The 14,030-nt window shown below is 40.9% G+C and overlaps 1 protein-coding gene across 6 annotated transcripts in view; it reads left to right on the top strand.

Annotated features, from left to right (window-relative positions):
- Smarca2 (SWI/SNF related, matrix associated, actin dependent regulator of chromatin, subfamily a, member 2) overlaps positions 1-14,030 on the top strand; it is a 187,048-nt gene that overhangs the window by 30,726 nt on the left and 142,292 nt on the right. For all 6 annotated transcript variants that reach the window (XM_045145734.1, XM_045145738.1, XM_045145746.1 and 3 more), the window contains 2 exons: positions 4,826-5,087; positions 13,014-13,140. In XM_045145734.1, the coding sequence (XP_045001669.1) occupies positions 4,826-5,087; positions 13,014-13,140 (389 nt within the window). The remainder of the gene's footprint in view (positions 1-4,825; positions 5,088-13,013; positions 13,141-14,030) is intronic.

The raw sequence follows: 14,030 nt of genomic DNA, 5'->3' as shown, positions 1-14,030 counted from the left end.
ATGCTAAACTTTATTGTTTTATGTCTTTTTTATTTTTATTTTATTTTTTATTTATGTGTGTATGTGAAAGAAAGAGAGAGAGAGAGAGAGAGAGAGAGAGAGAGAGAGAGAGAGAGAGAGAGAGAGAGAGAGAGAATGGGCAGGCCAAAGCCTCTAGCCATTGCAAATGAACTCCAGATGCATGCACCACCTTGCACATCTGGCTTACATGGGTCCTGGGGAATTGAGCCTGGTTCCTTTGGCTTTATAGGCAAATGCCTTAACTGCTAAGCTATCTCTCCAGAACCTTCCCCCCCAGCCCCCGCTTTCTGAGTCAGGGTCTCGATTTGGAACTCATTCTGTAGTCCCCAGGCTGGCCTCAAACTCATGATGGTCCTTCTATTCTGCCTCCCAAGTGCTGGGATTAAAGACATACCCTACCACACCCAGATTGTTTATATGCTTTTTAACAGATACAGTTCCTTATAATAAGCGCCCATAATCTCTAAGGAAAACAAAACAAAGCAAAACAATTTTAGCGTGTGTATCTCTGGAGGTAGTTGCATTTCTGTTGTTCTCTTGTCCCATTTCCCAGTGTTCTTCACAGGTGAAGAGACTGTGATACAGAGGAGTGGTCATCCTTCCTCAGACCTTCTGCAGGGTTGGAATTCACCAGAAGTGGCATTGTCCTAGCCACCTCAGAGCATTCTTGCCAGAGCCTCTGCACACTGAGCATGAGCCCCTGCAGGTCCCCTGGGAAATGTCTGTAATTCAGATCTAACCCATCTTTTCATTTTGATTCTGTTTTCCTTTTAGAAAGTAAAGCAACATTAAAAAAAAAAAAAAAAGGGAACCAAAAGAGTTGTGGCTTGGGGAAGAAGATGAGGGAACAGTGTATGGTAGAAAGGGAAAGAAGTGGCCTCCCTCACTCTGGAGTGCTCATTCCTCTTCCCTCTTCATGCTCTAGCATCTGACATGTCTTGGGATGCTTAATTTAAATATTGTCCACTGCACTATTTTTTTTCAAACCTGTGAAAAAGACTTAACTTCCTATTTAACACAGAGAATGGTCACTTCCATAAGTACCTTATATGAACATGAGAAAAGATGCCTTAATAAATTGTTGTTTCACTTTGTTAAGTCAGGCAGGATGAGATGGGATGCACCCGCTGAAAACACTTCCCCCTAAAACATACACCTGAGAAGTACTGGGACCCTGTTCTGGAGGTCTGGGCCTGCAGGTTCCACTTTGGCTCCTAGAGGGCCAAAGAAGCAGAATGTATTTCCAGGTACTATTAAGTCTAACTGTTTATGTTGGATACTGGGTAATAGTTACCCTAAAGAATGAGATTTATTTTCCGCTGGAAGCGATCAGGAAAGGGGTGTTTGTAGTACACCACAGGCACAGAGGAGCCCGTTTCCACACGCACAGGCAAGTGCTCTCTTTGAGCTGGCTGCAGAACAGGCACAGGGCTTGCTGACTAGGTGGTCACACCCCTGAGCCTGTCTAATGACAGTATCTTGGTCAGGCTTACATAGCCAGTAGGTGATATAGCTGAGGTGGAACTTTCCTTTTTTTTTTTTTTTGCAGGTTTTTAAAATGTAGGTATGTAGAGCCCCCGTAACACTTTTGAATTGGAGATTGGAATATGTAAGTACGTGTTTGGGTGGCTTTGTTTCTCAGTGACAAGAATAAGTCAACCAAATTTGGATGTACTTCCTGAGTGAAGCAGACTAACTATGTATATATTAGAACTAGTTTGGGGACACAGACTAAGGATGACCTATGGCAACTGTGCTCTGGATACCTTGCTCTGATTAAAACTGGTGGGCTGGAGAGATGGCTTAGCGGTTTAGAGCTTGCCTGTGAAGCCTAAGGACCCCAGTTCGAGGCTCAATTCCCCAGGACCCACGTTAGCCAGATGCACAAGGGGGTGCACACATCTGGAGTTCATTTGCAGTGGCTGGAAGCCCTGGCGCGCCCATCCTTTCTCTCTCTGCCTCTTTCTCTCTCTCTGTCTGTTGCTCTCAAATAAATAAATAAAATAAGCAAAAGAAAATTAAAAAAAAAAAACAAACTGGTTTTAAAAATAGTGACTTAAACATGCCTCAAAGAACCCTCATAGGCTTCCTCATCCTGCGTCAGGTTTTCCAGGCAGGTGTGTTAACGAAGAGAGTGCGCTGGGCACTAGTGAGCTGTTAGCATCCTTTGATTCGCTTGAACTTTGAAAGGAGGAAAAGCATTTTGACATTGGAATTCCTAGTGATATGGTCTTATCACATAGATCCCATTTTCTTTTCATCGAAGGCCCTTGTTTTCAGAGGCTCTGGATGTATTAAACTCACTGCTTAGTATGGTTATATTAAAGCTCCTAGGATGTTTAATTCTATCAACTTTTTGGGTTTATTAAAAATGATTCATCCAATCAGAGAATAAAAGCAAATGTTAGAAATCTGTACCTTCTCTCATTTGACTGGATTACATCTAAAGAAATGCAAAGGAAAAACCGCTCCCTATTATCAAAACCTCTATAGAGAACACATTCTAAAACTTCTTTCCATATCTTATTTTAGTGCTTAACAGCCCCCGCATTGAATGTTAGAACTTTTTCTTACACATAGATGAAAAGAACTCTTAATAAAAATTGCAATTAAGGCTGGAGAGATAGCTTACAGGTTAATGGCACTTACTTGCAAGGTCTAATGGCCTGGGTTGGATTCCCCAGTAGCCACATAAAGCCAGCTACACAATGTGGCACATGTGTCTGGAGTTTGTTTGTAGTGGCAAGAGGCCCTGATTTGCTCATTTTCTCTTAATCTCTCTCATTCTGCTTGCAAATAAGTAAATATATTTACTATATAATTGATAAATGCATAAGTTAAAATGATTTCACATTTATGAGACAAATGTCAGAAATTATTTAGCTGAAAAAAAAACCTTCATTATGATGGTACATCATATCCCCCCAAAATATATGTATATCTGAAACAAAAGGCAAACGTCCATACATTTTCCTCTAAGACTTTTTCATCAACCCCTAGAACCAGGAGTAACTAATAGCTTAAGAAGAAAGTTTATCTAGCTCTTTATCTTTGGAAAGTATTGTCTAAGTTTGGTCAAGGGAAGCAAGAACACACACACAGATAAAGAAAGAAAGGACACACCAGCATGCATGCACACACATCTCCCCCCCCCCACACACACACAGCCCAACATGCACTGTAGCTTCCTAAGCAGCTTGTATTAATTCTTTACATTCTTCCTGTCAAAATGTTTGCATATGGCCTTCTTTGAATTGTCATTTAAACCTATTTCTAAATGGTATTTGTTGGAAATTGGATAGGTTTGTTTCAGTTTTTATAACATATGCCTTTTTATGGTTAATTATTAAGCCTCTCTGGAGTATATCGACTATTACTTTTATACCTAATAGCTTTATTTTTTTTTCCTTAGATAGAGTATAGGAAATACTTGGAAGAATGCCTATTTATGGTTTTAACATCTGCTTACTGAGATTCTTCTGCTTAAAAGCTTAACTAACTTGTGGTAACATCACTAATCTAAAATTATTTTAAGGCAGTTGACAACTATCTGGGAGGAGAGACAGAACATGTCTTATTTTATTTTATTAAAAAAAAATTTTTGTGTGTGATTTTTACTTATTTATTTGAAAGTGACAGAGAGAGAAAGAGGCAGATAGAGAGCAAATGGACATACCAGAGCCTCCAGCCACTGCAAACGAACTCCAGATGTGTGTGCCCCCTTGTGCATCTGGCTAATGTGGGTCCTGGGGAACCGAGCCTCAAACTGGGGTCCTTAGGCTTCACAGGCAAGCACTTAACCACTAAGCCATCTCTCCAGCCCACATGTCTTATTTTAGATCTATACCTTAAAACTAATTAAAACTCCAGAAGTTTAATGTAGGACATGACTGTCACTGATTTCAATGGGGTTTAAATATTGAGGTGGTTGTTTTTGAGACGTAGTCCCATGTATCCCAGGGTGGCCATGAACTCCTTGTGTAGCCAATGATGACCTTGAATTACTGATTCTTTCTTCTTCCCAAGTGCTGGGATTATTGGCCTGTGCCACCACTCCTGGCTTCAGTGTTTTCAATAAACTCAAAGACCGCAAATCATTTTCTTCTGATGAGAAAAAAATTCTCTTTCACCTTTATAAAATTAATCTTTATCAGGTGAGATAAGATTGTTTTTCTCTTGACATTGGAGTGTTCTTAGAAATATTTTGCTAATATATGGTACAGGTAAAATTAACTTCCCAGAATTTACTAATTAAGCTGAAATATGTTTTAAAGGGTACTAAGAAGAAAAAAAAAGTGAATTCCCTTGAGTTCCCCTCAGACCAACAAGCTCTTTCCTCATTAGCATGGCTCATTGGAAAGGACAGAGCCCACAGTATAGAGGCTTGCCTGTGGTGGTTTGTTTGCACACCCAGATGACATTTGATTGTTGTATAATGGTCTTACTTTTCTGAACTTTGAATCTACCTGCAGTTCATTTAAGAAAAAAAAAAAAGAAACAAACTGTAGAAGGCTACAGTAAAAGCATTAAGAGGCAATTTCCTTAATTTATTACAATGTTTCTTCGTGAATACTGTTTCCCTGAGGGTTATGTGCCTCCCCCCCTTTTTCTTTTTCCTTTTTCTTTCCCCTCCTTCACTTTCCTCTCTTCCCTCTTTCCTGCGTGTCTTCCTTTTGTCTTCTCTACTCTCAGTATTTAAGACACATGGTGGTCCCCAACTCCTGGCTGGTGGTCAGCAGGAAGACTGGGCATGCAGGCTGGTTTCCATCTGTCTGGCGCTGCCCATGTTCCTTTTGTCCCACAGGCCCCGGGGCAGAGTTGCTGTTAAGCGGCCCCAGCACCCCGCAGAAGCTGCCAGTGCCTGCACCCAGTGGCCGGCCCTCTCCGGTGCCCCCAGCCGCCACGCAGCCGCCTGCTGCTGCGGTGCCAGGGCCCTCGGTGCAGCAGCCCGCGCCCGGACAGCCCTCGCCAGTCCTGCAGCTGCAGCCCAAGCAGAGCCGCATCAGCCCCATCCAGAAACCCCAAGGCCTGGACCCGGTGGAGATCCTGCAGGAGCGCGAGTACAGGTACGGCCCGCAGCAGGGGCTGAGGGGTGTCCTGGGGCAGGAGGCGACTGCTATGATTTCAGTGCAAAGTTGCCAAGAAAAGTTTGCATGCCCTCGGGAGGCCTGGGGTGGTACTGGTAGCCCAGGCTGACTTTTCACTTATTCGGGCAGGAAACTTTTGGCCACCTCTACCACTTGCCGAGTCACAGGTCACTTTACAATCACAACTAAGGTTTTGTTTTTTTTTTAAAGGGGACCCAAACTAAATAACAAAAAAGCCCAGTCCCAAGTTTCTGAATCCAGGGAAATGCTCACCTCTCACTTGGGTTGCGCAGTTACCTCATGGTCTTTGACTGTCAGTTTGTGACTTTAAATGATAGAGGCAGTCAGGTTGAGTGTGTGAGGTCGGTCTGACATTCACATCAGTGCTGCGTCTCACGGTACTAAAGAAACTTGGTATGGCACAGTGTTTTGTTTGAATTCACACATGTTGGTTCGCCTAGCTTTATATGAGCATACCTTATATGGCTGTGTTAACATAGGATCCTAATTTAAAGCCTTAATCTGGAAATTTAATTTTCACCTGTTTTGGCACATCTATACCTAAATTAGGGGTTGGCAAACTTTTTCTACGAAAGACCAGATGGAATATATTATATGCTTTGCAGGGACATATGTCTCAGACACAAATACTTGGTTGGCTGTGCCCCTTTTGTGGGAAAACACCCATAGACCATAATAGGTTGGCTTTGTTCCAGTAAGACTTTATTTAGAAAAACAGCTGTGGGTAAGAGTTGGCTCACAGGCTGTGAGCCCTCATGTAAATAGTTAATGGCAACCAGAGAGTTGAGTGTAGTATGTATTGACTCAAGCTCAAAGCTAAGCTTGAAGGCTCTGGAGTCTTCTAGAAACATGTACTGCCATTAGTTTTGTTGCTTTTGTTAGGTTATATCTTTTCTGAGACTCAGTGTCCTCATATGTTATGAGAAGGTATTAATGTCACTTCTTTTAGATTCGGGAAGATAAAATGTTATAAAAACATCTGGTAAATCTTAGCTATGATTATTGTTATTTTTTGACTGTTATTTAATTTATAACAAAAATAAATGTGAAAATTATAGAGTACTAATAAATAATGTTTGAGTTCCCTTAATATTTACCAAAAAGCACATGACTTATTGTTAGACTAAATAAATAAAACTGGCTTTGAGAGTTACTATGAATGAGTCCCAGTCACTGGACATTAATTGTATATTGCTTTTAGGACTGTAACTTTATTTTCTCATTTCTATTGCTAATCATCAATTAGGAGCACTTACAGTATTGTGTCCAGCCTTTCCTGTGAACCTGGAGTACTAGATATCATCACTGTATTTCAGTGTTTTGCAGGTTCTGTTGGTTGACTAATTGGGTATTACAAAGTCTAGGAGGGACACACAAGGCAGAAAACTAGCTTCACGTACAGAATTTTTTTATATGTTGTTGAATAAAAAGATTCAGAATTATTGTGGGGGGGAGGTGGAAAAATCAGTAATAGGATCGAGAGGAATTGTGTAGTTTCTCTCAAAGTCTAGCTTCCTGGGAACTGATATGTTTTTCCCTACTCTGAAGGTGTCAAGCTCCTGGTAGCTTTGTTATGTCACGTGAGCTCATAAGACGTCCTGTTACCTAGACCTTTTATATAATGTCTGGCATTTTTTCTCATCTCAGCCTCTTTCTTGTGCATGTTGGGGCGGGGATAGCTGTTTGTTTTGCTTATTCCTAAATTCGTTTTGTAGTAGTTACCAGAATTTTAATTGGTAGGCCTTCTTATAACATACTCAGTTTCATACCTGTTTTTGGAAGTGTGTTTTTAATGAATGCTCTCTCAAGAAGTGTGGTATCAAGTAGTACCACTTAGCCTATTTCAATGTATAAAAAGCTTCTTTCTTCTACTCCTATATTAACAAAAATTACAGCTATCAGTAACTTTTAAATTACATGCTTTGCAAAAATGTGGTATCATAACCTTTCTCTTCTGGCACAGTTATCACTGAATAAATGTCTTCTCCTTTGTGAAGCTGTGAGGTTTTGAAATTAATAATCTGGACAACCCTGGGGTCCAAAGTCCTGGTGACCTTTGGTCCGAATTTGCCCATGGCCATCTGGAGAAGATGAGTTTGTGTTGGCATCATTATGCAGCATGCCTTATCTTCTTTAGTCAGAGAACAATGGCTGGCTTCAGCCTGTATGAAGATAAATTTCTCAACTGCTACATTAGTTCAATTAGACACTCATAAAAGACAGTGATGAGACTCTTTTTCACTTCTTCCCATTGTGATAGAATGGCTCAGTAGGTGGGATAACTAGAAGGGTCTAGTGTATGCTTGCCACCTGCTAAAATGTTTGAACAAGGTCTTTAAAAACCTCTTGCAATTTGATAAACTTTGAGCAAAAGGTGTCTGACAGAAATACCTTAACAGATGTTCATTTCATTGGCCCTCTTAGAATCATTTACTTCTCTATGACAGTGGAAAGGAAGCAATTAGAATCTTAACATTGCTTTAACTTCTAAGTCAATTGGCTCCTTTCACCAGTTCATCATGATACCAGAATTTTGATGAATCAACCTTGTTTATTCAATCATTCAGTCATAGCATTGGTGAGTTTCTGCCTGAGAACACTGGCCTCAGATCTGATCAAGCTCTCTAGTTGAAAACATTTTTTCCCACTTAAATTGGATGCTTTCTTTTTGACCCACTTTATTTTTTTGGCTTAGAACTTTATTGGTTCTCTGTGAACTATCAGAGTTTTACGTGCCCCCTACCCCTTTGGCCATCTTTCCTTGCCCTCTTATTGTACCCAGTTTCATTTCATCCTTCCGTTTAGATTAGATGTACGTTTGAAAGTAGTTCAGGAGTTCTCAAGTTGGCCTGTAAACAAATGTCACCAACGTTTGCATGGAAGATGTACTTCACATTCAAAGGGTTTATTTGGGAAGACCATCTTTGAATTACACCAGGCCTCTCTGTACTCAAATCTGATTCAGTGTGGAAACAGGAGCGCAGCTTGCTGGTTTTAGGAGGCGAGGGCCATTTACCTAGGGTGGCTTTTTTGTCTGGCCCTCGCCTCCATCACAACCCTGGAAATTTCTTCTCACAGTTACCACTAGTCGCTTTACCAGCAGAGTTGCCAAAGTCACACATGTCCACTCTCTCCTTAAAGTGTCACTCAGCTCCTTGAAGGAACAAAATGTACCAGTGTCATTTTTCTGTTCAAATAACTCTCCTACAGGAATCATAAACTTCTCCTTTGGACCTGAACAAATCTCTGTAGCCTCTAATGGAACTCTTTTTCTTGCCAGAACAGTGGCCCCTCTTGATTTACTGTTCAGTCTGTATGAAAAACCTGAGTGACCTAATTCTGCTTCAATTTTCTGTGCTTGTGAGGACACTAAATGAGTCTCCTGCAGTCATGTGGGATTACATCTAGCTGTTGTTTCGGGAAGTTTAGAATCCTGAATCTCTTTATCAGACTACCTGCTGAATCCTAGTGATGGCAAGATGAAATTGTCTGGAGAAGAGCATTATTTAAAATAAAGATTTCTATTAAGAACAACAACAACAAAGACATAATTTTCTGTGCCAAAGAAACCCCTCCTGGACCTCTGCAAGCCACCCCGATGTGCTACATGGAATCCATCACATTTTACTGTGAAATCTACTTGTTTTCTTCTCTTCCAGTTTATACTTTGTACTTCTTTCCTCCCTTTCATAAAAAAAGTCCTGTTTTGGGAACTCTTGAGCTATACTCATAAGTTACTGGACAAGTAGTGCTTGGGAGAGGCCCACCCCCGGGTACTATACCTATGTATGGCAGCAACTCAGGCAGCCACATCATCATGACAAGCGCCCACTCCCCACTTCCTCGCTTTTCTCTCCACTCTCTGGCTTCCCACCCAGTGCCATGTGGTTTAATCTCAGCACTGTCAGCTCAGGTGTGCTGTGGTTATTTGTCTAGTCCTAGCGCCATACTCCTTTGGAAGGGTGATACAAAGGCAGCCATTTCTCTCATTTAGCACCTGGCTCCATGAGTCTGGGAGAACCAGAATAAACAGGGATAGTTTGAATTTTAGGATACCCAAGTAAGTCTTCAATGAATCTGAGCCAAGGAAGTGATATAACCAACCCATGGGCATCATGATCTCACCCTGCTCTAATACTTTTCTTTTAGTATGGCCTTAGTAATCAGGCTATAAAATTCATTTCTTTTTCCTTTTAGTAGTTTTGTTTTTCTTCTAATATCTTGAATGTTTTGGTTCTGTTTCTTGTTTGGAGAGTTGGGGCTACATGGATAGGTAACACAGTGAACTAGCTAATAATCCATATAATGAAAAATAAAACTCCTATCACTACCACTAATTAGAGGGATATGGAAAATAGTTTAGAGAGTTCGAATGATTTTTTCTGAAAGAGTGAAATAGTGAAAGTTTATTATCGTTTGAACTAACCAATATTTAGTCTAGTGAATGGTTAGTGCATTTGAAAATGTGTTTATTTGGATCAGTATGCTGAGGTAAAATGACTGCATGGTAACAAGATGGTGATGACTTACTCAGTGGTGCAGAATCCATAGCACATGTGCCAATTAAAATAAGAATCTCTCATATGTGTTGTTTTCAATGAAGTTGATGAGAAATAACTCACTTCCCGTATTTTTATAAAGATTTATTTTAATTTTTTATGAGAGAGAGAGAGAGAGAGAGAGAGAGAGAGAGAGAGAGAGGGAGGGAGAGAGAGAGGGAAAGGGGGAAAGAGAGAATAGGCACATCAGGGCCTTTTGCCACTGCAAACAAATTCCAGGCACATGTTCCACCTTATGCATATGGTTTATGTGGGTACTGGGGAATCAAACCTGGGGCCTTAGGCTTTACTGGCAAATACTTTAACCACTAAGTCATCTTTCCAGACCTACAACTATTTTTTTTATAAATGTGTATTTTTTGTAATAAAAATTGTATTTGTGTAGTATGTGTTCAGGTGTATGTGCATGTTCATATATGTCTGTGTGAGCGTGGAGGTCATGGACGACATCAAGTGTCATTCCTCAGGTACTCCCTTTGCCTCTTTGTAGACAGGATCTTTCACCTGGACGTGGAGCTCCCTGATTTAACTAGACCAACTGTTCAGCCAATCCCAGGAATCCTCCTATCTATCAGCCTCTCTGGCAGTGGCAATTTGGTGCATGTTGCTGCACCCAGCATTTTACTGTAAACAGTACTGTAGTCAGTTTCAGGTTGCTGGAAGGAGCATCCAACCAGAAGCAGCTTATAGGAAGAAAGGGGTTTATTTCAGGCTTACAAATTCCAGGGGTACACCATGAGTGGCAGAAGCAGCTGGCTCGTTTCCACAGATCATAGCAGAGACACACCACAAGCAGCCAGCAGCATGAAACAGCATTCCAGCTGTTCTCCGCTCTGCTTAGGTCTAGACTCAAGATCTCCCCCGTGACAGACTCTTCTTCCTCAGTTCCTCGTTCTTGTCAGGCAAGTGCTTTATTGACTGAACTGTCTTCCCAGCTCCACTGAAAAGTATGTTCAGACCATATAACTTTCAAACCGTATTACTATAGGTTGTTTTTTAAATCTCTCATTTTGTATTTGGGCTATATGAATTATTAATACATTTGCAGCCCCTAAGTCTGGGAAAGTTTTACTCCCTATATTAATATCCAACATTATGAAAGTTGGAGAAAACCAGAATATTTTTTTGAGGTAGGGCCTTCCTGTAGTGCAGGCTAACTCAGAATTCTGTGAGGAAAAAGAGTGAGTATGGGTCACCAGGGCCTCTTACTACTGCAAATGAGCTCAAGACACATGTACTAATTGGTGTATCTGCCTTTACGTGAGTACTGGAAACTTGAACCTAAGCCTCCCAGCTTTACATACAAGCATCATTAACCACTGAGTATTCTCTCCAACATTCATAATATTCATTTAAAAATATTTTATATATTTATTTGAGAGGGCAGGAGAGGAAGAGGGAGAGAGAGAAGCAGATAGAGATAGAGAAAATGGACATACTTGGACCTCTAGCTATTGCAAACAAACTCCAGACACATGTGCCACCTTGTGCATCTGGCTTACATGGATACTGGGGAATCATCCTGAATCCATAATGTTGCAGCCAGGTTCGCATTGCTGGTAGAAATCACCCAACCAAGAGAAGCTTGTGGGAAAAAGAGGTTTATTTTGGCTTACAGGCTCGAGGGGAAGCTTAACAATGACAGGAGAAAACGATGGCATGAGCAGAGGGTGGACATCACCTCCTGGCCAACATAAGGTGGACAACAGGAACAGGGGAGTACGCCAAACACTGGCATGGGGAAACTGGCTATAACACCCATAAGCCCACCCCCAACAATACACTGCCTCCAAGAGGTGCTAATTCCCAAAATCTCTTATCAGCTGGAAACCTAGCAGTCAGACCACCTAAGTTTATGGGGGATACCTTAATCAAGCCACCACACATAATATTCATTTTTAACAGCATCCCGAGTTTTCAGCTTTTTTTCCCCCAGTTAAGGAAAGTTCTCAGAAAGTATATATTTTCTGCCTCTTTATTACAGTAATTTTGATATCAGCTAAATGAAGGTTTCAATTTTGGTTTCTTCCTTTATTTTGTTTATTTTATTTTATTTTTTTTTTTGAGGCAGGATCTCACGCTACTTCAGGCTGACCTGGCATTCACTACAAATTCTCAGGCTTGCCTTGAACTCACAGTGATCCTCCTACCTGTGCCTCCCCAGTGCTGGGATTAAAGGTGTGCACTAGCACACCCAGCCTCGGTTTCCCCCTTTACTAGCTCTGTGATGTCTACATGTTTCTTTAGTTTTTTCATTAGTACAATGGGGACCATTACAGCATTTCCCTTCTGTGTGTGTGTGTGTGTGTGTGTGTGTGTGTGTGTGTGTGTGTATGCACATGTGTTAGATGTTTTATTAAGTTGTGCACTAAATACACTTAGTGCTGTTCATATCTACTTGGTCAACTCATTATTCTCTGCATTTTCTTTTGAAAACTATTTCTAAAAAGTTTTGTCCCTAGTGTATGTGTGTGTTGGGTGGGGGGAGAGAGAGAGGGAATGGAATGGTCATTCTGAAACTGGATTTTGGCGATATATGATTATTTGTAAAAATAGCGCTTAAAACCATTTTATATACGCTAACAACAATAGTATCCAAATGAATGAAGTATTTTTATTCTGTCTTCATTATGAGGAAGTTCTTGTTGTTATATTTTGATGATGTCTAAAATGAGTAACCCCCATCCTTTTCTAGAAACTCTTTGATTTTAAGTGCTGTTCACTGCTGCCCCTGATTTTTTGAAAAGGCCTAATTTGTCTTTTTTTATCAAGCAAGCTCTGCACAGAGGAAGTGGTTGTGGTTGGCAGGCAAGGCTCTCTGGCTGACTTGGGTTGCCTGACTTCTGTGGCCTCAGCTCCTAAAACTGCTCTTGTCCATCTACCTTAGCTGCTGTCGTCACTGGCATCTGGCAAGGAGGCCCGCTTGCTTTAGGACTGAACCGGAAGTTAGAAAACCATGCCTCAGCTCTGCCTGTTTGCTGGCTGGGCTAACTATTCTGACTTTTCTGTTTTTTACTTTCTGTCTGTATTAAGAACAAGCAAGGACTTTTTAATTTTGTTTTTTCCTTAGATGCATCAGGAGCCCCCTTTTGGGATGTCAGTGAGAAGTTATGCAGAAAGTTAACATTGAGGTACTTGTCTGCAATACATCATTCAAAGATAGCTTAACATCAGAATCCCTATAGGAGTGGCAGAAATCAGCTGTCAGTATGTGGAATGTTTTCCCATGGACTTAAACCTAAGGCTATTGTTGATCATTGAAGACCCAGTTGTTAATGTATGTTTCCATCTCTCCCTTGACACCCACTCCATTGTTTCCTTGTAGACTTCAGGCTCGCATAGCTCACAGGATACAAGAACTGGAAAATCTGCCTGGCTCATTGCCACCAGACTTACGAACCAAAGCAACCGTGGAACTGAAAGCACTACGGTTACTCAATTTCCAACGCCAGGTAATACCTTTTCCCTAGTGGATCCGAGATGGATGAAATCAATGCAATTGTTCCTAGAGTGTGATTGGAGTTTCCTCCAATTTCCGCGATGCTGCTTAAAGATAGGAACTTAGTAAAATAGCATGTCTTTTTAGACTAACCACTTGTGGCTTAAAGCAATGAAGATGAACTTCTCATTATTCTTTTTCTCTTTTGTTTATCAGAAACGTTTTTTCTCCTGTACTGTGGCTTTCAAAATCAGAGTTATTGCATTTTGTTACTGTTGATGACAAGCTATAAAAACACCCTGCGGAGACCTTGTGTTTGCCATTGTGGCTCCAAGGAGAGTCCAGAAGGTGTAGATCAGTGCCTGTGGGGAAGCCCAAATGTCAGGTGCTAGCCATGACTGTGAAAACAATTTACAAATATGGTAGCGTACCTCTGCCCATTTCCTCTCTCATCATTTGTAGAAATAACATGAAACAGTATTTTATACCTTGATTATTCATCTAAACCTAACTTGGGGGCATTTTGATTTCATCAGACTCACATGCTGACTAACCAGTAAGTTACTATCTTGTTATAGTTCTTAGTTGTCACACATTAATATGTGGTATAATGATCTATTTTGTGATTTCTAAATCAATAAGAGTCTAATGGAATGAAGTAGAATGTATTTTCCCTTGGCTGAGTTCTGCCAAAAGGAGCAAGTCTCCAGGTTGTCTGACTAAACTGAAAGGGGTTGAGGGCATTCTGTTGTCAGCCAGATGAGTGTGTTTTATAAAAGTATAGGACATGCAGAATGGATTCTGAATGGGTAAATGTAGTTTGGAAGTGTTGAGTTGCATGTTTTGGTCTTTTGAAGGATGTGGCTGGAGTCACAAGGTACTTTGCTTTCCATTGTCATGAAC

The sequence above is a fragment of the Jaculus jaculus genome, chromosome 1 (assembly GCF_020740685.1).
Source record: "Jaculus jaculus isolate mJacJac1 chromosome 1, mJacJac1.mat.Y.cur, whole genome shotgun sequence".
Taxonomy (NCBI): Eukaryota; Metazoa; Chordata; class Mammalia; order Rodentia; family Dipodidae; genus Jaculus; species Jaculus jaculus.
The sequence above is the reverse complement of the archived record's forward strand: the minus strand, read 5'-3'. Positions and strand labels throughout refer to the sequence as shown.